Genomic DNA, 27814 nt, shown 5'->3' with positions numbered 1-27814 from the left:
TAATACATACTAAAGTACCTACTTTCTCAGACAGTCTTACCAAAGAAAATTTCCTCTTTGCCAGACACACGTAAATAAATCTGCACAAACAGAATTAACAAACCCAGATTTAAATTTCATCATATTCCTCTGAATAAACAGCTCTGGGATTTGCAGGTATCAGTAAATAAAACAGTGAGAGGACCACTGAAATAGCCACTGTTGAATTAAAATTTGGAAACCACAGAGATCATACTATGCTGCAGCGTTATGTTATATCCAATATGACTGCAAGACAGGCAGGGTACTCATGAAGTTACTATTGTTGCTTTAGTTCATAAATGAACTCAAAGGTTTAATTACTAATTGTGATGGAAACTGGCCTCAGTTAATAACTGATCCAGGATAAAAGACTGATTCAGCCACTGTTACACAGCCTCTGCCCCTCAATATAGCATTTGACGTTAAATGGCGACGTCACAATCAGTGCTGAAGATTGATTTTTTTCATCCAGCCAAGACAAGACAATTTCTGATTTCTCTACATAATATATACACGAGTATCCACACTAACAGTAGTAGTATGTATTAGTGCATGTTTGAAAAAGCATTTCTGGATGATAGATTCAAGTAGTATCATCCTAATATCATCCTTTGTAACTTCCACACCCATAACTCAAGCTGCAAAGTTGTGGATTGTGTAAACAATGTACAATATTATTAACTGCAGCCATAATTTAAGTTCCCAGTATGTCATGGCAACACAACCAAGAAGTTAATATCAGATTCCTCAAGCTACTGTATCACAAGTTCTAGTTGAACGATACTGACAGCAAATCTTTACACAGTCACTTGTTAATGATGCCACAGCATGTTACTGATTGCAATCTCTGGGGGTGAGCGGGCCAAGATTACAGTCTCTGTCAGGAGCCTGGGGCAATGTCTCTGCTGATGAGCAAGACCGAAGCTCAGACAAGGATGTAACCATGTATGAATCAAGCCTGATTTGCATGTTGAATTACGATAAATTAATATGCAAGTTTTTTTTTTTTTTTTTTTTTGACTTGTTGCAAACATCAGTCTTTCACAATCCAGTGCTGGTGTCAGATTGCAAAGTGCAGTGGCTTATGGGTGCACTGGCTTTCGAACAGGCCAGAGTGGGGACTTTCATGGATACCTCGAAGGTGAATGCTCTTTTGAAGTTGGCATTGACTAAGATGAAGAAACCAGAATATGCTTAGCAAGGGGAAAAAAATCCCTTCAGGAGAGCAGATGAAAGCTGATGAGAGCTAAATGAAAATATGACTGGTCCAAATGATAATTCTAAAGGATCTGTAGAGAAACACCATCTATATTTGTATTTCAGAAAATCATATGTGGTTAATTATTCACTATAGACCCCAGTGAACTCTTTATTCATGAGCATGTTGTAACTGTGAAGCCTGGGATAACTAGTTATCTGATACTGCACAGAGAGTACAGGTGGCTGATTTGCTCAGTTTGACATGTCTTCATCTAGCCCGCATATTGCAGTGTGAGTGTACAGACCTTTCATTACCATCAAATTTGGCGACACAGATCAAAGGAAAGAAAAATAAACCAAAGAAAAAGAGCAGCTTTTCTGTCTTTGATGATGAAAGCACACATCCACGGATGCGCTGTAGCCTAAATATAGCATTTAATCATCCTATTTCTAATTGTGGCATCTATTCAGACTGATATATACTGCAGGATGAAAACATATATTTTTAGTGTCTTGACTGGAGCCCCTCTTACGCAGCATGTTTCTATATAAAGGAGACATGCCTATACAGTATTTTCTTTCAGTTCGGCTTGTCATTGGCTGTCTCATTTAAGCCCTACTTAGATTTTCCAAAACATGACTAATTTAACAACTGCAAAAGTGAATGGGTTGGAACTGTTAAAAAGAGTCGAGCAAGAAAGTGCCAGAAAATTTACATGAAATACCAAAACTGCTATCAGAAAATCTAACTTCAAAGACAATCCCTTCAGTGTGAAGTAATAAAAGGAAATAAAGGAATAACCAAAATGGATGTGAACGAATTCACCTCATCAACTTTTCAAGTTTTCAAAACTGAGCAATAACTTCACTTGTTTAATGCAATTACAGAACATTTTTCACTTGTGTAACATTTATCATTCTAATGCAGCTATTATCTCATTTCTATTTAAATAATTTGGTAAAAGTAAGAGAATGGAGAGAAGATTTAGTCTCACAAATTGCCTCAGGTGGTAAGATGGTAAGTTAACCTTGTAACACCCTAAGGGACATGGTATGTGGTATATGACTGTAGGTTATGTCGCTGCATGTGTACTTAGTATTTTTCACCCTTAAAATGCTTTACTGCTAAACACAAAGATACATCTGTACTTGGGTTCGTGCTGCACATGTGTGGTCTAACAATGGTCACTCGTCTAATTGGAGCAGCCTGACGAGCAGCTCACTCATGAGGACTCCAGCAGCAAGGATGATGAACATGAACAGCACAATGAGGCCACGTCGTACCACCAGCTGCCTGACTGACAGAGCCACGTCCTGGGAAGTCTGCTGACCAGCACCAAGCGCTTCCAGCTTCCCCTCTGCTGGACTCAAAGAACTAGATCGACTTGTCTTTGTGCAGTTCTGGATCTCGCCAGAGTCCAGGGCTGTGAGAGAGAGATTTGGTTAATGTTAGTTGTGCAATAGCTCCCAGAAAAGATAATTAGCTGTAACTAGCTTGTGTTTACCCTTATTTTCTATGCCAAAGATGTTGTTCCTCTCTGTTATGTGGACTCCTGCTCTTACCAGCGCCTGTTCAGATATTTAAAACAACTAAGTCCTTTTTTACAGTATTCACAAAAAAGTTTTATTTCTTTGACTTGCTCACCTCCTCAGTGGCTTTCTTCCAGTTTAGTTTGCATAGGAAAACTATAAAGAATGTGGACTGTATCACCACAGAGATTAAAAACCCTGACCACATCCCTGCAACAGAGATACACAGACAGCAGTTTATTAACTTGAGTGGAAACACAACTGACTCTCACTTATTTTATAAGTATTTAATGTGCCCTCACCTACTATACCCATTTTGACAGGGAACATCAGAGACACGCCGATGGGGAACCCAATCAGGTAGAAACCCACCAAGTTACACACAGCACCAGTCATTTGCTTCCCTGCTCCTCTGACAATACCCCCTGTCACACCCTGTGGAGATAACACAAAGAGAAATCTCAAATCTTTGCCAAAAAAATCTGGTTCATTTTGCTCAGCAATGGGCTAAAGTGATTTGTGGAGCAAATGTTCTCACTGCAAGGGCCTCAGCAACATGGATGAAAGCATACATCTTCATGACATCTTCCACCCTTTGAATAATGTCTCTAAAAGCAAAATGCAAACATGGATATGAAAATGGAACTCCAACAAAGACAGGTGAGTGCAAAGCTGATTGAAATAACTGCATCCACCATGTCTGAGTTAATGACAGTGCAAAAAACTCCAAGAAATCTAAGCTCACTTTGCTGGTTAATACATGATGAATTGCACATTGACATTGGCTTGTTAGTTATTGTTTTTGAGCTAAGAATACACAAACCTACAAACGTTGCACAGGTGCACATACCTCTCTGTCGTGAAAATGTAACCAATCACATCCTTAGACACACTAAGACAGGCTCCAGTGAAACATGAGATGATAACTGGGTTGGGCATGAGAAACACAGCACGTTATTCGAAAATGGTGGGCAATATCAGCTAAGATGTTTTGATTTAACAAGTGACAGAGAGGAAGAGAAACTCAATGACTTTAAAAAAGGTTTGTAAATCAAAACAAAGAAGGAAAACAGATCCAGTGATCTTGCCCCTGTAAATAATAACTCGACACAGTCATCACTGCCTCCTACATGCACAGATGAGGGAGACCTTGCTGGACAGTTTGGCTTGCTCTGTTTTTCCAGCACCGAGAGCATTTCCGACCCGAACACTGGCAGCGACAGAGAAACCCATTGGGAACTGTGGTACAAGATGAGGTAAACAATCACTTCATTGCTAAATATAGTAAACTACCAAGATTCTTGAATAAAGTCCTAAAGGTCAAAACTAAACAACTTACTTTAATTGTGTTAAAGCCAAAACATGGCAGAAAAATATTAAAGTTATTTAAAGTGAGAGAGAAATCCTGACTACAAGAGAAAAAGTAATGTAAAGGAGTTACCATGTAAGCGATAGCAGCCAGTTCATAAACTATAGAGTGAGCTCCTAGCTCAACCTCACTGATGATGCCTGCCAGGAACCCTGCGATCTCATACAGCCACCACTCCAGACAGTGCATCAGCATGCTGGGGACGGCCAGGCGGAGGAAAGAACCCCACTCCTGCAGACAGTCTCCTGACCAACCTGGGAGATTAAAAGAGCCACAGTGGATTCAGTGAAATGTGTTTATACGCATTAAGAGATGTTATGCTGCCATGTCAGTGACAGAAGACAGAAAATATTTCTATCAGTGTCAAGGTTAAATTATTCCAAAATGGTAATCACTTTATTATGCAGTAATAGTGCTGTAATTTTTAATCATTATTGAGGAAATTTCCTAGAAAGAACTCTATAATTTGGCAGTCATTATAGATTAATGGAGATATAATTCAATCTGTATGTCCAGTTAATTCCAATTAATTACTGAACTAGAGTAACCTAGAGTGCATCTGAACATCTAAAAATGTGAAATAATATCTACAGGCACGAGTTCAGCTCCACACATATGGAGAATAAAAAACTGACAATATTAATTAAATTCTGAAGTCTGCTATAAAAGTCCTGCAATGAACCTCGCCTTCATGAAGGTTAGAACTGTATTGAATGATACAGATTATACAGTGTTACTGTTATTTAGCCCATAATAATAAATAATAGAAACACCTGTGACTATAATGCAAGATTCAGTAGCAGCACAAACTACACTATCTTGCAAAGTGATCTTCAAGCTGAATCAATAAACGGCTTGAACAAAAACTGACCATTACAACTGTCATGAAGGCAGGATTTATTACAGGACTGTTGCATTAGTGCATTCATTTTAGCTAGGTGTTCCTAATGGCAACTGAGTCTGTGTTTACTTCCACGAAGCATTTTCATTTAAATGGGACACTTATTTCAAGGAAATTCCTCTGACTAGACTAAATAAAATAACTGTCTTATAATTTTGTCTCTATTTTCCTGGTAATTAGCACCTAATTCTTTACAGAAATCTGTCAAGAAATCATTATGAAGTAAAACTCAGATAAAAAGTTATCTCTACAGTAGTTTGAGCCCCTAAACTTACCATCCCATGTAGCTTTGTGCAGGCCCCTGGCGCAGATGTACACAAACAAGAACACGGCCAGGGAATATTGTGAGATGACATTGGCAGCTGCAGATCCACTTTAGTGTTGTCAAGAGATTTAAATGACAACGGAAACAAGTAGAAAAACAAAGCCTATAGTCATACAAAGAGGTCCTCAGGTAAATGCGCCAGTTGACTGTTTAGATTGACAATCAACATTATAATCTAGCTTTAAAAGCATATTATGACTCAGTTAAAGAGTACGTTGTTATGGGTATATACTCACGCGATCCCCAGGTCTAGGAGATTGAGGAAGATGTAGTTGATTATTGCATTTAAAACATTCCCCATGGCTCCGGATATCACCTGTGGCCACATGATACCCTGTGAACCAAAGCAATCTGTGTAAGAAAACACACCAGTGCACCTGCTGTTTGTTCCGTTCTCACAGTACATGTTCCTTTCTAATACACACACACAAAACCATCTCATTACAGACAAACTTTCAGTCATTATTTGGCTTCACACCAGTGGTCTTACAGTCATTACATGCACCTGATTCTGAAGATACCTCCCCTGCAGCTGGTACATGAAGGCAGCCTGCAGAAGCCAACACGAGCCAATGAATGGGGTTAATTAGATCAATAATTCAACACAACAACCATTCAATACAGTGTATAGGGATGCAGATACAAAAAAAAAAAAAACATTTTGTAAAACGGTGGAGGAAGCTGAACTCACTGGCAGAGCCGGCATAAAGATCTTCACATACAGCTGGGAGAGTCTTTATGGCAGACAGAAAAAAGGGAAAATTATGAATAATTGCAATAAAAAAAAAAAAAATAAAAAAAAATCATACTGAATAACTTGACTCATGACTAAATGTATTTGTTGCATCTGTCACTTCTACTGCCATTGTATGGCTGTCATGAACTGATTTGGAAGTAGAAAGGGTTCACCTGGAGACCTCAGCACTCTGCTTGACAGCCAGCAAAATGGGCTGAGTGTTAATGAGGACAGCCCAGCAGGGGAAACAGGCTAAGAGCAGAATCAACACTCCCCGTTGGAGTATCACCCCTACTCGCTTTAGGTTACCACTCCCATAAGTCTGCAACAAAAGGGGTCAGAAAAACAGGAAAATAAAATAATACTTGCTGATGTGCTAGAAAAAAAGGGCAAAACTGACACAGGAAAACAAATCTGACACAGCATACTGTGAACACAGCAGCAACTGGTCAGGACTGACCTGGTTACATAAATAAGATGGATGGAATACCTGAGATATGAGAGTATCACATGTTGATGCCAAACCACCGCCGATGGAAATACCAGTGACATTTATTACCTATGTTGAAATGAAATATAATTAAACAAGAGAACAGAAAGAAGATAAAACAGATGCAGACTCGGGTAGAAACATGTCTGAAGAAAATAAATGGTTAAATTCAAAAGCATCGTTATGAAAGAGAATGAGCAATGATCCTTGAAAGAAAAATGCCAATAAAAGCAGAAACAAAACTCTAGCAAGATCGCTCACCGCTATTGCTAATGCCACCCCTGCCAGCTCTGTTTTCCCTAGGTGACCGCAGAACACCATGCTGACGAAGCCGATCAGGAAGCTCATCAGCTGTGAAATGAACTGAAAAACAAAATCATGCTGCCTGCTTTTCATAACTATAAAAACATAAATGAACTTCAACAAACATGAGTGAAACTTTACACTCCACATGCAGTATGTGCAGTAGCTGATTCAGTTGTTATTCATTAAACCCCCTCCATTGTTTCAAAAAGGCCTTGAGGTTAAAAAAAAAAAAAAAAAAAAAAAAGTCATTTTTGCTCTGGCAGCTGACATGTGTTATGCTTTGGTTTTGCTGCGGCTCCTTTGTATTTCTAAATGTCTTTACTCCTTCTTCTTTTCTTCTTTAGAAAATAGTTCTAGTGATTGCTGGTGTAAGTTTTTTGACAGCCTTTGGCATCAAAAGGTTTGCACAAAAGGAAACTAAATGTCCTCATCTATCAAGCTCTGGGTTTGTGTGATGAATAGAAGTCAGTGAAAAGTGGACACAGGATGGGTTGTCCAAATTGCTTAACTACTTTTCTCTGTGCAAATGCTGCAATACTGAAAAACATAATGGTTCAATAAGCCATACACAGGTCTGTGGATTTGAGATTATGAGATAAAACTTTATGACCTAAAACCTTTGGTTTAAACAATTTTGATACAGTTTCAATTTATTTCCGAAATGTAGAACTTCCTCTAGAACATCTTTAAATACTAATCAAGTACCACCAAGCTTTGCTGACTTTACTGACACCCAACATATCACAGAGTATTTGTCTGATAATTGAACTATTAATACCTCTGAGGCATTTCTTATTGCTACATGTCATCTGACCACATTGAACCAATTATTTTTCTAAATAGCCCCACTGGGTTGGAATTATTAATCTGGTAATTACTGTTATAATAAAGAAACTGGCAAAGAAAATAATTATCAGTATAACATAATCCTCATGTTAAAAGGAACGTAGCAACTTAAATCTTTTCAAGTTAAAAGCAACTCAGAAATATTCACTTTTATTATGATCATAAGTGGAATACTTTGAAAGCTACTCTAATCTAAACAGTCCTAATAGCCTGTATTAAAAATGAGTCACACTTAATTACTCTGAATTATGCTGCAGACTTAGTACATCTAGCTTTGAAAATGACTCTTGTCAACTGGTGTATCTAAACACAATCTTACCACAGGTCCTGCAAGTTTCAGACACTGAACTGTTTCATTCTTGTAGTCCGCAGGTATCCAGAGCTTGATCCTTTTCAGGCAGGATCCGCAGCATGAGTCAACACTGCGAGCAGCAGCAGATGGTGATTCGTCTGTTTTGGACTGTCCATTTATTCCCTTACATGCATTTTTTGTAGTTAAATCTTCCATACTGAAATGACATTTGGTAGAAAACAGAACTCAGAACTGAATGATGTTCGTACAGTACAATTCCCTTCGGACACAGACAAGAAGGCTTGGAGTAATCAATAACCAATTACCTGGACTATAATGAATAACCAAGGCAATGTCTGCCTACCTTGCTCTATGTCTGTGAGAGTGGGCAGATACAGTACACTGGGGCTTTGCTGCATGCCAGATCTCTCCACCCCTGACACACCAATAAGCTGTGCACTGTAAATGGTGCCAAAATAAAGCTGGTTGTTTTTCCCTCAGCTGCTCTGCAGCATCACAGATCTTCAATCTTTCACCAAAGTTCAAAAGAATTAATGTTTTTGGTCAAAGTATGAAAATGAATGCCTATACAGTTGTTAAAAATAGTGTATGAGGAACAGGGGTTTCACCCTATGTCACCCAGACCTTAATAGAGCATCGATGCTCTATTCTTTGTAGAGAATAAAGTCAGAAAAGCTTCTTTGATTTGAAGTGTGGTCTCCATAACTCTTGTAAGAGTCTGCTTCAAAGTTACATTTTGCTTCTGGTCTATAAAGCACTAAATGGCCTGGACCCTGAATACATAAGCTATCTGACATCCTCCCATTTTATCAACCAGGCAGATCCCTCAGGTCCCAGGACAACCTTCCTCTTCAAATTGAAAAAGTTCATTCCAAATGAAGTGATAGAAAATTTAGTGTTTATGCTTCTTAAGTATGACACAGTCTGCAAGCTGATTTTTGGTTTGCACCAACACTGTCCCTCTTTAAGAAGAAACTGAAGACATTTTTCTTCTGTTTAGCTTTTAATTAGGTATGTGTGTATGTGTGTGTGTGTGTGTGTGTGTGTGTGTGTGTATAATGTCTACCTGTATCTATGTCCAAACCTATTTTTTTTTAACGTTTTATCACTCTGTAGAGCACTTGGCTTGACCATTAAAGGTAAATGACTCATTGTCTTTTACTAGAAATCTAATGAGGGGTCCAAATGATTCTGTCACTGCTCATAGAGGCTTATCCTGCATTTTGGTTTTGTCATAGCTAATGCTAAGTATTAATGTTGGATAGGTTAGCAAGCTCTTGATTTCGGTATTATATCTGCTTTTGATTTTATCTAAATGACCACTAAACGCCAAAGGTGATATTTGAAATTCCCATCATCAGTAAAATCCATCGATTGACTGCTAGAAAAAAAAAAAGACTCTTGACGAAATATAACAAAACATCTCATGACTGCAGGGATACAGAAATAACTGACAAGACATTTCTCATACTTCCTTTCACTGAGGTAAATCACTGAGTCTGTCACTTTAAAACAACACACTTGCTTGTATCCTGTCACCTCTTCATGTAGGATGTTTTATTCTTCCTGTCATAGTAACACCTCCCAGTTAGGTGGTCCTCCCTCTGGTTGTGGCTATGAGAACCTCCCATTGGGTGGCGCTGTTTTGCTCTTGTTGAAATTCAAACGCTCAAAATTTCTGACACATCTAGCTGCTTCACTGAACTTTGAATGGACATTTAATCATTTGATCAATTGAAATCAACATTTTTTCTCTCTTTAAGCTGATTCAAGACATTAAACACAGCCAAGCAATCCTGCAACAGACCGTCGGACATACTGTCAAACACTCAGTTAATTGTTGCAATTTCACCTGTTTTCATTGTCTCTGGGGTCAGAAGGAGAAGAGAAGAACAGAAAGGAGAGAGGGAAACTGGCTGGGGCCAATGGGAGAGGAAGGGGGTGACACCTCGTGTAGGCTCTCATTCATTTTCCTGGTTCAGTGATGCAGCAAGGCCCACCGGGTCCACCCACCCACCAAATTGTATTCCTCCGGCTCCCCCATCCCAACCACACGCGCAGAATCACACACACGTAAATATGTTCAACCAACCAGCGGGGCTGGCGTCCGCCATGACGTCACACTGCAGTTCTTCTCGGGCTCCACTGGATGACAGTGGCAAGTCACCGCTTACACATGACGAGCCGTCATTCTTAATGGCGACTGCTCAGAGTGTGTGTACGTGAGTGCATTTGTATATGTGTTGTGTTTGTGTGCATGTGCGTTTGGGTGGGGTTTGCACTGGATGGGTAGCGATGGGGTATTGAGGAGGTGGAGAGGGTTTATAGGAGGGGGTGGGTGGGTTGATGGAGGTGTAGGAGGCGGGGGGGATGGGATGGGATGGGGTGGGGTGGGGGGGTGGGGGGGGCGGGGTGGGGTGGGGTGGGTGGGCAGTAAAATCGCAAATGAGAGGAAATTGTTTTGAGTCACAGCAGATTTGGTGGAGTGAGATAAGGGCTGATGACGGTGGTGGTGGTGTGATTAGGATTAGGGTGGGGGGTAGGGGTTTGGAGAGAGTAGAAGGTAGTGATGGTGGTTGAGGTGGGGGGTGGGGGGTGGGGGGGGTAAGGTTTGCATGGAAGGAGGTTTTGGGAGGGGTGAGAGTATTTGCACTCAAAGTGTCACTGTGTGTGTGTTGGGGTGTGCGTTTATCTGTGTGTGTAGGTTTGTGAGATTTTTCCTGACTACAAGAGAGGTGAACTGAGAGAAAGATGAGGAGATGGGTGGTTTAGACAATGGCGGCCAGAGAGAGCAGATGAGGGCAGAGCATGTCACGCAGAAAGATAGAGTGCGATGGAACAAGAAAGAGTGGATGAGACAAAAGAAGTGAACATTTGATGGGGAGGCGAAAAAAAGGGGGATGAGAGGATGGATGGAGGGACAGACGCTGAAAGAGTGCCAGAGTGATTTCCGACATGTTCTCTTCCATCCTTTGTTCGTTGCGTTGTGGGTAGCTTTGGCGGCGAGCGCTTTAGGGGGTTTTTGGAGGGAACAATGACGCAGAGGGACCCGTCGCGTCTGCTCCAGCTGATAATGATGATGCCTGAAAATGATAACAATAATAAGTAGCTTCGTGTGGAACCCTAAAACCGCTGGCACGTGACGCATACGTCATAGATTATCACACATGACACACTGCACTGGACACACAGACATGGCTATCTCACGTTGGCAGTGTGTGTGAGGGTGGTCAGGGCGAGACACAAAGAGAGACAGAGGTGGAAACAGGGGGAAAAAGGGGAGCAGGGAGGAAAACGGATTATGTGCTTTGAGTCTGTCACCTGAATGCACTTCACACAGTCGCATGTGGGATGAACGTATGAGATGTGCGCTGAAAGTCAAAAACAAAAGGAACGCATTTGTAGCTGCCCCAGTTGTATGTGGGTAATGTTGTGTGTTTATCACCGCAGACTGATGAAAAAAAAAAAAAATCAAAGACAGTCAGAGAAAGCTGAACCCTGCTGAGAAGCATTATTTTGAAATGTGGTAAAACCTGAATGAGATGGTAGGGAGAGGTGGGGATGCGGGTTGGGGTGGGGCTGGAGTTTGGGTTTGGGGTGAGAGGGCGTGTGTTTTAAAAAAATTTTTTTTATGACATTTTCAGATTTAAATCTACAGAACATCAAGCTCTTCATTCGAATTTTCGACTTTGTCCAAGGAACAAGTAATTGAAGCGCAGACTCATCTCACTAAAAAAAAAAAAAAATGACGATATAGATGAAAAGTAATTCAGCCATGACTAAAGCAGAAGAAAATTTGCTGTCTGCTCTTTTGATGATGTATGAGCTTTTGAATTTCTTTGGTGAGTCATATAGAAATTTCTTGAAATAGTCACAGCGATGCGGCACTCACATTGTGTACTAGGTGCTATAAATATGTTTTGAGAATTTTAACTTCATTATTCTTCTGAGGAAGGTTGACAGAGACTGAAGAGGAGAGATGCTCTTCTTCGACATGAAGAGACTCGACAGTCATTACATGTAACTGTCGAGTCTCTCAGGTAGCTATAGGTTAGATTATGCCTTGGTGATCTCCTTGTCTGACCTGCTGAAACAGTGAGCATGGGAACACATTGTAACTCCACTGTTGATTTAACAGTGCCGTCCTAATGCAATGGACGAGACGTCTCAAATGCCACCAACCCTGATTTGTCTTCTGTGACTCATCCAGTCTCTAAAACAATGCGGCACCGTGCTGCTCGGTCCCTCATGACACACTGTCCTTTCCATTGCACCCTTGATGAAGCTGTGGGTTTGTCCACAGGGGTAAACACAAACAGACAGCACCAAAGGGTGTCTCAGGGACCACTCACACCTGCAAAGACAAGAGCAGAAAAATAACCTGTAAAATTTCAGAAGTGAGGAGGTCTCCGAGGACATTGTGTATGACTCAGTCAAAAGCCTCCCATTAAGCTCACGGTGTTATTATGTATGACTGCGTGTTTTTGTGTGGTGTGTGATGGGGTCATGGGGCGGCGTTACATGTGACAAATTCATGCTTGGAAACGACTCCGTGCTTTGTTGACTCAGAGTAAAGAGGCTCATTGCTCTGGCAGCTGGTTGACCTTGGAGAGAAGGCAACCTGTTTCTTTCACTTTCAGTTTCACCCTCGGGAGCTTTTTTTTTTCTTTCTCATCTGAGGAAGTGAAGCGGGAGATGTACGATCTGACATGAGAGTCACAGGAGGAGAGCGGGACCTGGCCTCACCTACAGCGCATCACGCAATACACAACAGCAGCTTGTGACACTTTGAAAGTCTCCCAGCCCTTAAAAATCAATCCCTACAGGCTATGACAAGGGCTGAGAATAACTACTCAGTATCTTGTTTTGGAAATTGAATGAAAACAAAGGAATTATTGGATTAGCTCAGTGTACAACATGCTTTGCACATATAGTACACAGATCTTGATTACGTGACAGGGCTTCATCGGAGCGTGCACACTGCATTTTACCTCTTCAAATCAGGACTGTAAAGTTGCACACTTATACCTTACAAAGCCGGGATGGCAAATCCATTACTGAAGTTAAGATATGGCTGATTTTAGCTGTAAATGTACATTACATAAGGAATGTTTAATTCCATTTAAGATTTACAATTCAACACTTAAAGTAATATTTGCTCAACTCAAAATGGTTTACTCCCAGATGGACCTCAACTACAGACTCAGAACCTCTGTATAAAATGGTACAATCTAAGAATTAAGAATATTTTTTAAATATATTCACAAACTTTTCTGCAAACTGTCAAGTTTTTCACACTTTTTCCAAAGCAGTTGTTAAGACCAGAGCATTTTCTGTAGTTTCCCCAGAAGATGCTGAAACACTTGAGTAAGTAATGTGGTGTATTTGACTATCCTAAATTTTGCTGTGTATTTATAAACACATAATTAACAATGTGGAAATGTTGCAAGTTTTATAATTGGAATTGCTCAGTATGAAAAAAAAGCGGATGAATATTCAGCCAACAGTCTGGACTTCCAGCTTTATGATTCATTTACTGCAGCGAAGTGAGCAAATTCTAGCTGCTGCAAGGCAGGCGTTCCTCTGAAACACACATCAAACATCATTGAACAGACTAAACCTATGTCAAAAATAAAGATTTAATAATGAACAAAGCCAATAAAACCCTCAGTGAAACCTCTGCAGCTTACTAAGACACTCCTGGACTTCTATGAACAGGCAATTAGGATGTTAATCTGCGATCACATCAGATCACATGACTGAAGAGTAAAATATCTGCTGCTCTTGTTTTCTCGTTGGGCCAATTTGTAGAAAGTTACTTATCGGAGAAGTGTGGATGCACAAACAGTGTACAATTCATTCACAAGGACGAATTCTGATACATGTTTGCAGATTACATAAAATTTAAAATCTCTGCAACCGGCTAAGATCTAATCAGATCTACTAGCTCTAAGAAACCACAGAGATAATTCATAATGCTTTAAACCTTTTCTTGTTCCCACACAATGACATTGGAGGGGGGTGGGACTAAAGATGGACATACAGCAGGCAGATGTTTTTTTTAGACACTACTGATTTGGTTTTGGACCAAAAGTGAAAGAGCATATTGAATCTCTTCAGCATTTACAAAATGTGCCCGGGCCAGGGCAGGATTTGGACCAGTGTGGATGTTTGTCCGTGTGTTACACATTGTGTTTGAACAGTTTGGCCAAACATGTAGTCCGACACTAGTTAAAGGTCACAACCACAGAGAAACCGTTTCCACTCCTCCCTCGTTGCTTTCTCAACTATATAAACTTTCCGACTCAGTACGTGGTAGCGCAATATTAATAATCAAAATGACTCTCATTGACATCGCTGCCATGGCAACACCGTGAAAAAGCTAATAGCTACTCTGTGTTCTTTCACACCTGAATGTTCCAGTCTCCTGAAAGTTGCATAAACCACTTAACTAAAATGTTCCCAAAATGAAATGCTTTAAAAGATGCACGTGTCCATGAATACAAGAGTACCTCGGAATAATTTGTGTGCACAGGCATACAGCTGCGTTCATGCTCACGCAGGAGAGAATAAAGGCACTAGTGGGAGAACACGCCAGTGAGGTTACACAGTGTGTGGAGATGGCCAGAAAGAAGCACCTCCTTCTCCAGACTGAGGTTTTAGTTGTTTTTTTTTTTCCTGCTGTTAGGGCAACCTGAAACAGCCCGACCAGCTACTACTAATACAAATGGACTGAATTAATCTCACTCTTGTTCAGGGACATGAAAGTGGATGGAGGAAATTGGGGAGGGGAGGGAGATGGTGAGGCGGAGTGAGTGTATGTGGTGTGTGTGTGTGTGTGTGGAGAGGGGGGGTGTTGTGCGGTAGTGATGAGGCTTGAAAAGAGATGAAGCTGGGAGGAAAAGGGGAGGGCGGGGGGGGGGGGGGGGGGGGGGGCTGGAGAGTATGAGTTAAATGCAGAGAGAATTAGAATGAATGATGACAAGATCTGCTCCTTATTTCCCATCTTTTTTATCCTCACTTTAGGCAGAAAGAAGGAAACAGAAGCCCAGTGTTTGTCTCTGCATGAACACATACAGGTTGTAAAATAATGTTTCTACCTAGTGATGAACTGACAGTTTGGAAATTAGCTAATGCTGCTGCTGAAAGCTGGCCAGATTTCCCCATCAGCCTGCAGCATAAATGCTTTGTTTTTGTTTTACAGTAACCTGTAGTCCGTTTAAAAAGCAGCTTTGCCATAAAGTCCTTGACCACTGAAGGGAAGAAAAGTCAGAAGCTTAAGCTGATTTATGTGATTAAGAAGTCAACACATTCAATATTAAATTAAAGCAAAAGTTTGATCACACTGCACAGTGCAAGCAAGGTTTGTTTTTTTTCATAACCAAGATATTGTTTCTCATTGACTTCACTAATTTACTAATTACCTTGGTGTAACAGTGCAGTAAGTAATGATACGGTGATTAATAGAAATTTTAACAGCAGTTTCATACAATTTTTATCCTGCAGAACCATGTGAATTGATTTATTTTGCTTTTATTTATCTGAAGGTTTTACAGGTTTCGAACGCTTAACAGTGATGCTAATGTGATTTACATCAAATGTAATTTCCTTTTATATTGTGACCTTTTTCTGTTACAGTCTTTCTTCCTGTGGCATTAACTTTTTCTTCCATTCCCTCTGCATTTACCTTTGTTTGCTTGTTGTTTGTTTAGTTGATTAATCGAGTAGCTGAATGAAATAAAATTGAATTGCCAACTATTTTGATAATCAAAAAATTATTTGGCTCCAGGTTCTCAAGTGAGAAACTTTGTTGCTTCTCTTGTTTTGACATGACAGTCGACTGAATTATTTTCGGGTTTTTGAAAGTTGGTTGAACCAAACAAGACATTAGATAATGTCACTCTGTGCTGCAGGAAGTGATGGACATTTTTCATCATTTAATAATAATAATCAGCAGATTAACCAATAATAGAAATAAATAATCATATTTGTAGCCCTAAAAAGGTTCTTTAATATACTATATAGCTGGATGGTTACGTGTCAACCAGAAAAATCAGTGACTTGTTGATCATAGCACATTTGACACAGTCTTTTCAAAGCCGAACTAACAGAGGGAGAGTAGAAGGGTAGCAGAAGGAAATATGTATACAGGATACAGATGGTTGATTTAGTCCACAGACTGCATTTTAAACAATTATAAGAGCAGCAACATCATGCAGGCAGTAAACCATCTAAAGACTAATTTTTCTTTTTCATTAACATTTGGTTCGACAGTTTATGTTAATCATTGGGTTGATATCTTGATTTTAACCAGGAAGGCTGTAAAAGGTCGAATCACTTTGTAGTTTCTTTAGATTTTTAAGTTCTGTCTTTTTACTTTTCACTTGTGCATCATTCGGCAGGAGATTGTGTTTCAGATTTGACAATGCAACGCTTTCAATGACTGCAGTTTATGAGACAATATGGCATTGTAACTACACAGCTGTGGGCCGTGATTGCGAAGCCTGTCTCTTTTGGGTTTCTGCGTGTGTGTGTGTGTGTGTGTGTGTGTGTGTGTGTGTGTGTGTGTGTGTGTGTGTGTGTATGTATGTGTGTGTGTTGCCTACAGGTGACTCATCGCACTGCAGATGACCACAATGTTTTTCTGCTGCTTGAGTGTTCATGGCTCTCTTTCTACCTTTCCCTCTCCTATGATTCTCATTTCTCACTCCCTTTTTTTTGTTTCTATTACTCTCTTTCTCTTGCTATCCCTTTCCATCACTTCATTCTGTCCTCAGATTATATAATGCCCTGTCTCATCCACTTCTGTCCGCACGCCACAGAAATGAGAAAAGAGACAAAGAAACAGAGCATGTACATGTTGAGAACATGTCATACATGTATTTCTGTTGTGTGTGGTACATTATGCCTGAGAGGGCTGACCACCAGCAGCTGACTCTTCATCCAGCCCAGGTATAATGAGCCATAATGTCATGTTACGATCTGATTGGCAGATAGAGGCGGGAAGAGGGGCTGGTGACAGAGAGAGAAAGAAAAAGAGAGGGGAAGAGAGAGAGGGGGAATAATGATGGTGATGATGATGAGGGGCCATGAGGCGAAACAAAAGCTTTATAAAAAAAAAAAGGTGAGGATCAATTTGTGCCTGCCACCTCATTTTCTGCTTCCCCTCTCCCCCCTCACCTCTCTTTCCCAGCGTCAAACTCACATCAATCATACAGCCATTTACCCCAACCCTCTCTCCCTCTCAATTACACCCTCCCCTCCATTTTTTGTCCTCTGCATCCTGTGTCACTGACAGTGTCACTGAGTTTTAATTTTTAGCATCATTTCAAATGTTTTTGTGTTATGTCTCTTTGAGAAGGAGCTGAACCTAAATTTGGACAATATAAATCTTTTAAGAGGCAGCAGCAAGCAAACACATGCACACACTAACGTACACAAACATGACATGTAAGTGAGCTTTGCTGAATTTTTTAGCTCTGCTAAAATAGGTGCACTGCGATGTCCAGAAGAATGGGTCTGCAGGATTTGGTGTCAACTCACTGATTATTTGATTCAAAACTTTTTGGATAAGGAAGGATTGCATGAAATGAAGTTACTCTGTTCTAGTAGATGTTTCATGTTCTCCCTTACTTTAGAAAAAAAAAAATCATATAATCATTCACATTTACAGTTATTAATTTCAATATTTTAGGATGTATTATCTTTAGGAGAGTTTTATGCCAGAAAAAAATACTGATCAAGTACACAGGTGCACATATAACAGGGTAATATCTGTTTAATTCTGTGTAAATAACTGCAAATAATTTAATATTTCTTTGATTTTTAAAGCTACTATAACCAAAACTTGCTTAACAAAAATGTAAGATTGTAGATTAACCTAATCTTAGACATTCACATGCAGGCATACACACACACACACACACACACACACACAGAGTATTTACATTGTAATTACCCCTGAGCCTCTCTCCAAGTCCCTGTGGGGCCTCAGGCTGAAGACGGTCTCAGAAGAGTCCCAGTTGTCCCATTGAGGAGATCATTAGCCTGGTTAGAATAATCCACACCAATCTCTGTGTGTGTGCACACACATGCATACATGTCTATATGGGTGTGTGTGTCACTTGTGTGTTCATGCGCTAACCGGCTGTTAAATGGACTCCACGGCCTTTAGTGTCCTTGGACATTAGCTTTATTGGTGTGATCTGAAAAGTTATTTAGTGACAGCTGGGATTTCCCTCCCCAGGGACGGAGCCACTGATGACTCATGATCGCAGACATGAAAGAGAGGGGAAATAGGCGTTAAATTGAAAGACTTGGAAAACTGCTGGAAAAAAACCCACCCCTGAATTTATGAATAAAATTAAGCACAAACAAGAAAATTTGCTAAAATTATTTGTTGTTAATTTGTTATTGCTTCTTTATTTTATCTACAAAAATGATGAATTTTGTCTTGTATGATTAACTTTTAATCGAAACATTTGATTCCTTTATTTTGAAGGTTAATGAAATTACACTGTAATAAATAATTTGTACATCTTATTTAAGTAAAAACGAAAAGAACTGACTTTATAAGCATTTATGAACAAGATAAACCCCATTAGTTCAGTGATGGAGACATGTCTGACATCAGACATGAATGAAACTTGGCTTTGCTTCAGTCTTTGTCTGATAAATACACCTGCATGTTTGATTGCTTCTGAGTGTGTAGATCTAATGTATTCTATAATGAATGTTTTGAAAAAAAGCAGAAGCTTTGGTCTCCATCAGCTTCTTTGTTGCAGGATCACTTTAGTAGAGTGGAGTGTCACAGGCAGCATGGCTGTGTGTGTGTTTTGGGGTTTAGAGGATCTGTGTCAAGGGTTATAGAGCAGCTGTCCATTTGCCTGTTTTGGCTTAAGACAGCAAACATCTGCATGCAGTGCTGTATTGTGAGAGGTGCCTGTAGACTCTTTGAACTGACGTGACCTGGCCAATCAGCAGTCTCACTCTCTTCCTTTATCTCATTCTGCCTCTCCTTTCTCCTCCCTCTGCCATTTTCCTCCCAACGCTGTTGTTTGGAAAAATTATCCTCCCTTTGCACTCTCCGCTGGAAAAGAGAGTGGAGTAAAGGGGCACACAGAGGGGGAGAGGGAGAGAGGGCAACTGATTGCTCCTATTGTTTAAGAGTGAGGCTTGCAGCCTCTTAGGGGATAATTGGCACACAAGGAGGGTAATGTGTTTGGATGGGAAAGGGAAGTCAAAGAAAGAGAAATTAAAAGAAAGGTGGCGAGAGGGCTCATGGAAAGGATGCTGCGGATCAGCTGAATTTAAACATTTAAAATTAAATGCGAAAGATTGAAACAAACATGTTCTGAAATCAAGCTTGTGTATAAATTCACGTCTTAGATATACACAGTGTTCTCAGTATGTGCTGTGTCCTGTAGCCCTTTTTATGTCAGTTCAAAGGCAAAAGAGAGCTGCTGTTTCCTTAAATAAAACACAATATAGAATAATCCATTTGTTGCCTTGAAACCAATGATTGCTCACAAATCAGTCTGTACCGCAGGTAAATAAAAAACTGAAAATGATAGCTGATAGACAGAGTAATATCACATAGGATACTGCAAACAAAAAAAAAACCCTTTTGAATACAGCTGCATTGTGAGGTCTGTGTAGATATATGGTTTGCACATTTACAAATATTCTTTGCATTCATGTATATGGGGATATTTCTATCCAGGTTACGGAAAAAAGCAACAAAATGATCACTTATATTGAAAACATGCAGTAAATGCATGTGAAAAAATCCCAACTGGATGTTTTTGCGTTCATCATCAAATGTGCACTGTATACGTATCACATTTCACAGCATTTAATGCTGTTGTCAAAATACAATAAATACAGACTGTACCTGAAACTTAGCTAATCTTTAGAAAAAAAAAGAAAAGAAGAAAAATAGTCTATTATATTGGATGCCTGTAAAGCTTAAAGGTTATGTTTTTAATTTACATTTGGCTCGGAGTCATGTGGTAAATGAAAAATTATTTGTGCATTTTCTTCCTATTGCCAAAAACATACAAAGCCAACACTTTAATACAGCTGTCGCACTTTCTTTTGTTCCTTTTTTCAAGAGCAAGCTCTGCCATCCTTTCCCGACATTCATGATCTTCTAGTTCTGTTTCTTACTCTCATTTCTATCTGCATGCTCCCTTTGTTTCCCGAGAAACACTTTGAGAAAGTGGCTGACGGGAACCAGGTGTTAAAAGAGCTTTTTAAATAAACTTGACTTGACTGGAGGAGAAGTAATTTTTAAAACAGCAGAGAAACAGCAAGCTTAATGTAAAGGATATGATACTACAAAGATAATTTGACAACAATTTCCACAGTCTAAGCCCCACAAAATCACTCAGGTGTGGTGTTTTTAAATCACAAGCCTTGCATGTCTTGTTCAAAACCATAGTGCCATAAATAATCATCAAAATACAGGACAGGTGATGCAGAAATCCTGCTCTTACAAGGATGACCTTTAACCAGCAGGATGACTCCTACGTCACATGGCGGATCGTGAAAACTATCAAGCGTGCAGTATTATCTGAGAGAAGAGTTTGCTTTACTGCGTCATCAAAGCGAGTCCTGCACGTCCCCCTGTATGTCTGTGTCTCTATTTCATATTCCAGTCACAAGCCGGGTGGTGCAACTGCTCAAATGGTACGAGTTTGGTATTTTGGATTTTTTTTTTTGGGGGGGGGGGGCAGTTGATAAGTTTCGTGCCTCAAGGTCTGTCTGGGATGGGATGGCTGCACATAAAGAACGTGCATGCTCAACATGCTCATGACCACAATCATTTTAGCTTGATACCTGTAATGGAAAAAAGGAATAGAGAAAAAAGAATAGAAACATTTACATTCAGTTGGCAAGTATGCTGAAGACGCTGCAAATGTTTTTGAGAGCCCGCGGTGTGCACCTCCGTCCATGCACGTCTACATACTTGTGTGCGTGTGTGTTACAAATTAGTGTACTTGTAAGACTATTATTTGTGATATTATTTTGTGCAAGTGTGTGTGTGTAGGTGCGTGTGTGTACAGTGTGTCTAAATTGGAAGGCTGTAATTAAATGCGTAGACCTCTCCACTATCTCCTCCTCCAGCCAGCGCCAGTGACGCACAAACCGCAGCACAGCCATGAGTCATCAGGCCCCCAGGATCACCACCCCTCCTTCTATCTCTCTATCCCTGCCTCCATCCACCTCTACACAGCTCTCTATAACCCTCTCTGCCTCTCACTACACATTCCTATGTCCCACTCTTTCTAAATTACCCACCATCCCTCTCCCCCTCCGGCACGCGCACGATTTCGAGCAGCCACTTTTTCCCTATACACTCCTTGAGATTCGTGCTCAATTTCCACCTCAATCCGACACGCTCCCGTTCATCTCTCCACATCTGGCCATCGCTTTCTCTGTGCTACACCCCCACCAACCTTCCCTCTTCACTCGATCTGTTTTTACCCTTTTTATCTCCCCTGTTAACCTCTTCACGCAGACCTGTGAGCCGGTGGGTTATTAAGTTTGCCACAGTTGCAGGCATAAGGGGAACAGAAGTTGACATTAGGAGGGAAAAGAGGGAGAACAGTGGAAGAAGACAGAGAGCAAAAGAGCAGAATTGACAGTGTGTGCAGTGCGAGGAGAAGAGAAAAGGCTTTGAACAAGTGAGAGGAAACAAGAGAGAAAGAGAGAGAGGGAGAGCATGATTTGAGGCATTTGCCACCTGGCGTCCTGAATCATTATCTGACTCATGCTAATCTCTTATCTTCTCAGCCAAACACACACAGACACACACACACAGACACACACACACACACACACACACACACACACACACACACACAGACAGACACACACACACAACCAATATTATAAAAAAAAAAAAAAGCACAAGCAGCATTTTGGAGTATCAGACAGCGTAAGAGAAGAAGAGTCAGGATGAGAAACACTCAAAGGACAGAGAGAAGAGAATCTCTCTTGACTGTCTGACGAAGTCGCCGACGTGGATGAAGAGGAAAAAGGGGATGTTTCATTTCCATCTCTCAGAGTGTTTATGATATGAGTAGGAAGGGAGAGCATATTAAATGTATGACTCATAAATGTGTGCGCCTCTGTGCCCCACCAACGCCCTGCAGAGAGGGTTGCATCCACTGCTGCAGGAGGGATAAAAAAAAAAAAAAAAAAAAAAGGCAATTTCGTGCTTTACTTAGTGTGGTTATCCAATTAGTTACACAAAACATGTGGCTAAGCGGATGTATGCCAATATGCTTCTGTTCCTGATAGATGTTTTATCCCCAGGAGAGCCTTCACGAATATGTAGCAAAGCTGTCTGATGAAATATTACATTTTGAGTGCAATAGTTTTTGTATGCGGCTTTAGTTGTTTCAGTTTGACAGAAGGGATCATGCACTATTATCCTCTGAGCTGACAGTGATAATTCAAGGTATTCTGCTCACAGATGCTGTAAGCTCTGGGTTCATTAACAAAGCCACACGGCTTGATTGTACAAGGGTTTCCCAAAGTATTATTTATTATCTTGCTCCAACATGTGCACATTAATCGCGTGTACATCCTGGACAGTCCTGATAAAGCCACCTTCCTTTTCACCATGTGAATGAACCCAAAAATGATATGTATATGTATCTTTATTTAGAATAGGCTTTATCTGTAAAAAATAATAATATTTAAAAAAAATCCACTGTTCATATACAGAATGATGTATAAATGCAGCTCTGGAGCAGCTTACTTTAAGACAACAATGGTTTGTGTGCCACCTGCTCATTCTGCAGCTTCGAAATCAACATGGAACTTTTCAATGAAGATTTCGAACTTTGTGATTAACAACAGGGACACTGGTTGCATACATATGCAGGGAACAAACAACACAGCCCTCGCGTCGGCACTGATAATCCAAAATCCAAGCCTTGCAGTGGGCGAATGACTCAACGTTATAGCACTAGATACTACTCCACTGGAGTACCCCACATTTATTTCAAACATTTGAAATATTTATGGCTTGAATTTCGTTGCCTAAAGCAGACTTTGAAGAATAGAGACTTTTAATAGCCCACAAGAGTCAAGCCCCCCCCCAAAAAAAATGCCTCACAAACACTGTCAGTTGGTGATAATATCAGTGAGTGTGGGATTTAAATGATTGCCTCAAGCCTACATAGCCTAATTTCTGAATATATCTCTCTGGCTAAGCTTGTCTGAGTAGCTACACAAACAGTGATATACTTCGAATACGTGTGCGGGAAAAAAGTATGAATATTTGCAGATATGAAAGCAGATTTTAATTCTATAATGAGCAGATTATCAGAGAAATGTAGCCTTTCACTCCTTCTGTTAAAGATTCTGCTTGTTTTGAGGCTTTGTTAAAGATCCCTGTGGCTCTGAGTCACTTCAACTTTAATCTCTCATTCTCCATCTTACTATAAGAGCATGTCTTTATTTGAAATGTGCTCTGTTTCCATCCAAAAGTGTTGGGTGAACTGCTGTGACACTAAACAAAGTACTAAAAGAACTGAACTTTTCTGTTCTGTTATTGGACAGTGTGGTATTATATGACAGCCTGTTATTGTTGCCTTTGTGTCACGATTTAAGTGCAGCTAGAGGAGTTTTGGAAACCTGATGATTATGAGACATTTCAAAAATAGCAATATCTTTGCTACATGTTGTCCGTCTGCTGACTATGATTCCCAAATGTAACATTATAAACTATAGAAAATCTGATTGGATTCATTTCTGCTCCTGTTTTAAGTGAATGTCAAACAATGCACTAAAGTTTTTTTTTCACTAAAATCAAACCTATACTACAATTGGAGATGTGGAAACCAACAAAACACATGATTAATGGGACAGTTGTGTCTCCTCAAGCTTTTACAAGAACTACTTCCCAAATTCTTAACTAAAAACGGTATTAGGCCACATTAGGCCCATTCTGTCCGTTCCTGTCCTCCCACCGGCTCCAGACCCGTGCTAGATGACATGACAGTATATTACATGGGCTTTCACCAGGCAATTTAGCATCGCTGCACTCCACATGTTGCTGAGCATTCTTGGATCCCATGATGATGGCCACTTATCTACCTGCAATCCAAATGAAAACGGCAGACCACCAGTCTTTACTGTGTTAAATGTTTTTAAAGTAGTCTCCATGCTGGGATTAGTGGAGCAAATTCTCTAAATGTCTTAAAATGCAGGCTTAAAACTGGACCAGTTAAAGTTCTGATGGAAATTTAGCCTGTTTAACCTGGTCGGAGCGCACCTGTTCTTCACGCTGATGCATGTTTGTGTGGGGCTTTGCCCGTCGTAATAATGCCTCCCCTACCTCTTTTCATTCCAGATCATGGCTGCAGCTGGGCAGTGATGTGTGCCCTTTGTGGTCCTTGACTCTTCCTGCCTCCTCGCCTCTGGTGGTAGCTGTTGTTCATGGTTCCAATGGGCTTTACAATCCTCTGTTGACCTTCATAACAACAAACGGCAATTGCTTGTTGGTGACGCATCCATATGCTCATCTAAACATATTGTTGTACATTGTACATAGTTGCTCTATTTTCCTATCCATGTCCCTCTGTGTGGCTCACTCAAAGTTTGTGACCATTTTATCCCATTGAGGATTATGAAACTCTTCTCAGTTCTTATTCATGGTCTGAGGTTGGTGGTGTTTCCAAAGATTTCTTTCATTTCATGTTTGATACTGTACACACTCTGAAGACTTTTCAAACTGCAAACTCTGAATAAAGGAAATACAACTGGTGGAAATGGTTACTCTTGTTGCTTGCTGTTACGACAAAAAATGGTGAAATTGCTGCTACTTTTTCTTTGTCTGTTTCCGTCTTCAATGTTACAAAAATTGTCTAAATTTGAGTCAACAAGAGAAATCGATCAGTAAATCAGTGGGTGTTTGCTACAATTCTTTACAGAAAAACTACAGAAATCCAAGTTAAGGGCCAAGGGCAGAGCTCTCTGCAAACCCTGCAGGCAGTTTCTTTAGACGAACAATGGCAACAGAACCATTGCTTATGTTTTATTACTATGACAAGTAAAAAAACAAAAAACAAACTAGAAATTTCACACTTTATGAAGCTGTAAAAATAGCACATAAGTAGATGGCTTACCAGTGTTGACAAGGGGTGTTGCTGTCTCCAAAAATCCACCAAAGAGCTCCTCTGTGTTTTGTTTTCATTCACAAGATGAGAGTGAACAGGCACTTGCTCCCTGACAGTATTGTCTGCGGTTTCATCCATAAAATTGAAAAAGACATACATTTTTCTGATTGAAATCTGCTGAAACGGACAATCGAGCTAATACAGTTCAGGCACTCCTGTTTGCTTATGAGAGAGATCATGGCAAAGTTACCACTAGCACTCCACTTACTGTGCTGACTGAAGCACTGATAAAAATATTACGTGGTTACTGAACTCCTTTAGTGCCTTTCTCCAACTAGAACATATTCTTTGCACCAGATCTACATTTGCTCACACATGTAGACAAATTGAGATGTACAATAAAATGTTTGCTAATGAATAAAAACTTAACAACGTGCCAAAATAACTGATTTGAATATCTAATGCCCTTTTATCTAAGGACCTTTTTACGGCCCGTGTGCCCACAGGTAGCTGTTTTGTGCTGGCAGCATCTATTTTCTATTAGTTCTATTAGTTAGCTACAGTTTAGGCTAGCTAACAATGACTGAGGGGAGTACTATGAAAATAAGGTCACGGGCACTTCCACTGTAAAAATAAATAAAATAATAAAATTAAAGAACTGCCCGTGGACACAGCCCCTTAATCTTAAAAAAGTCTCACTGTCCAAAAAATCCTGCTGAGAGGTTTATTATCTCTAGTACTTACTACATCCTTGACCTGCTGCTAGCGTCTTGCATTTCAGCATTTAACTATTTAGCTACACTTTATTGATGTGAAAGAAGGAGTAACCTCATGTAGCTACAAACCCGACATACAAACCCTGACAGTTAAAAGGTAAGCTAACATAACATTAGCATGCATTTTGTGATTATGCGGAGCACGTTACCTGCGAACCTCTTTGGCGGTCAGTTATATTGATCACAGAGATAGCATTGACTTGGCATGAAATTGGTTGAATTTGAAATAAATTAATTAATAAACTAGTAGCAGTAAACCGCTGGTGTAGCTCAGCCTGCTCCATTTCTGTGGAGATGGCTTCGGTGCACTGAAGCTTTATTTAAAGTAGAATAAGTGGAAGCTCACAACACTTTCCATGTAGCTTGCCCAGCACTGATTATTGCTAACTCAGTTCACCTGTGTACAGGTGGTCACATTGCCGTTGCCATGGTTACTCCTGTCTTGTATCACCCTAAAAGATTTCATATAAAATCAATAAACAGACCCATCTTTTGTTTTTCGTCTTAAACTAAACCCCAGTAAACTGTATTTCCAGTAATGTGAATGATTAAGGCTTATGATCACACTGCTCTGTATACTCAAGAGCGTAGGTACAATAACGTCAATGGTGACTAAGAATGGAAGTCAGTGAGTAATTGCTTTTATGTTGATAGAAACCAGTGATACAGCAGTCAACTCAAAAAGGGAGATAAGAAAATAAATGAATAAAAACGTTAACTAAAATGTTAAGCTGAAATTAAATAAAAACTTGACCACCCTCACTGACAGTGCCCGGTAATTTTCTGCACATGGTTAGTCCTAGTCCAGCAGATACTATTGTCTTGCATTAGTGTGCTGCATAGAATAATTACAGTGGTTTAATTGGACAGTAAACATTGTGTAATTAATGGTGACACTTGATTTTAAAGGTGTGTAAATTCCCAATAATTTCTGAATAATTTTTGAGGTAGTTTCTTGGAAAAAACAATTTGGTACTAAAGGCAGGAAAAATAGAAAGTGAGCAGAAGGTTAGCAGAACATTGAGACCTTTGGTGAGGTCAGCTGAACATTAAAAAAAAAAAAAAAAAATAGAAAGTCAAACATATAATTAGCATGTATGAAGAATAAAGTTTGTGGAAATCAGCCCGTGCTTATAATGCCACACAACTGAACTAGCTAAAATAACTGCTACAGAACTTTGTCTCTATTTTCCCTATAATTAGTGCTAAATTACCTGTTTCTCTCAGAAAAAACATCCAAGAAAATTATTAGGAAATTAGCCCTAAAATAAAGAACAACTGAATCAATATATGTGCATGTTCCTGTGCTGAAGCACAAATGGACATACATCAAAAATAGTTAGTCTTGCTAATTTATGCTAATTTATGCTTTAAGGCCTTTCTGAGCTCCCTCCCTATCATGAGGTTAAAATGTAATTTTTCTAATTATTTTGTTTATTTATGGTTTTCTTCATATTGATCATTACAGCCTTGTCGATCCACCAATGTGGCTGTAGACTCTTGGAGGTACATTTGTTTTTTGTTTTTTTTTTAAATCTATTGAAATTTGGGTTAAATTGGATTTTGTTTTCTTAGAAGAAAACTTGACATTAAAGTCTTGACATGTGGAAATAGGGCTGGACAGAATTGCTCACTGGAAGCACTGTGATAATGTTCTCTGTCCTATGTCAATGTAAACATCCACAACCCAGCAGTGTTTTGTACTTTAATGGTGAGTGGTTCTGTCCATCAGGGTCAGTAAAAAAATCTAAAGTGTCCCTGTTTATCAGCATCTGTCCAGATCTGAGGGACAGGCACAAGATAAAATGTTTCAATTACAACACTAATGGACTCCCTCCCTGAATGAACTGAACACTAAATATATCA

At 39.9% G+C, this 27814-nt stretch overlaps 1 protein-coding gene across 2 annotated transcripts; it reads right to left on the bottom strand.

Moving 5' to 3' along the window:
* Positions 1-301: 301 nt before the first annotated feature.
* LOC139607662 (multidrug and toxin extrusion protein 1-like) lies at positions 302-26966 on the bottom strand. Of its 2 annotated transcripts, XM_071460734.1 has the most exons (19): positions 26098-26966; positions 25182-25294; positions 24392-24526; positions 8044-8233; positions 6834-6935; positions 6573-6641; positions 6256-6404; positions 6038-6080; positions 5852-5896; positions 5583-5680; positions 5297-5394; positions 4193-4374; positions 3882-3990; positions 3602-3677; positions 3290-3359; positions 3054-3186; positions 2867-2961; positions 2727-2790; positions 302-2645 (listed from the first exon to the last, which is right to left on the bottom strand). In XM_071460734.1, exons 2-19 carry the CDS (start codon positions 25247-25249, stop codon positions 2407-2409), a joined length of 1965 nt encoding a protein of 654 aa, XP_071316835.1. In that variant the 5' UTR covers positions 25250-25294; positions 26098-26966; the 3' UTR covers positions 302-2406. The 2 variants fall into 2 exon arrangements, with proteins under 2 accessions (XP_071316835.1, XP_071316836.1); XM_071460735.1 differs by lacking the exons at positions 25182-25294; positions 26098-26966 and adding an exon at positions 12220-12391 and having other exon boundaries at positions 24392-24527.
* Positions 26967-27814: the final 848 nt, after the last annotated feature.

This window comes from Trachinotus anak, unplaced genomic scaffold, assembly GCF_046630095.1.
Source record: "Trachinotus anak isolate AG129_WGS33_773 ecotype Australia unplaced genomic scaffold, CSIRO_AGI_Tana_v1 ptg000024l, whole genome shotgun sequence".
Lineage (NCBI taxonomy): Eukaryota > Metazoa > Chordata > Actinopteri > Carangiformes > Carangidae > Trachinotus > Trachinotus anak.
This window is presented reverse-complemented; position numbering and strand designations above follow the sequence as displayed.

Coding starts and splice junctions, on each gene's coding strand:
- LOC139607662 (XM_071460734.1), bottom strand. CDS start 25,249: ATGAAAACAAAACACAGAGGAGCTCTTTGGTGGATTTTTGGAGACAGC. Junction 5,395..5,582: donor CTCCTAGACCTGGGGATCGC/GTGAGTATATAC, acceptor ACAACACTAAAG/TGGATCTGCAGCTGCCAATG. Junction 2,646..2,726: donor CTTTGGCATAGAAAATAAGG/GTAAACACAAGC, acceptor TCTCTCTCACAG/CCCTGGACTCTGGCGAGATC.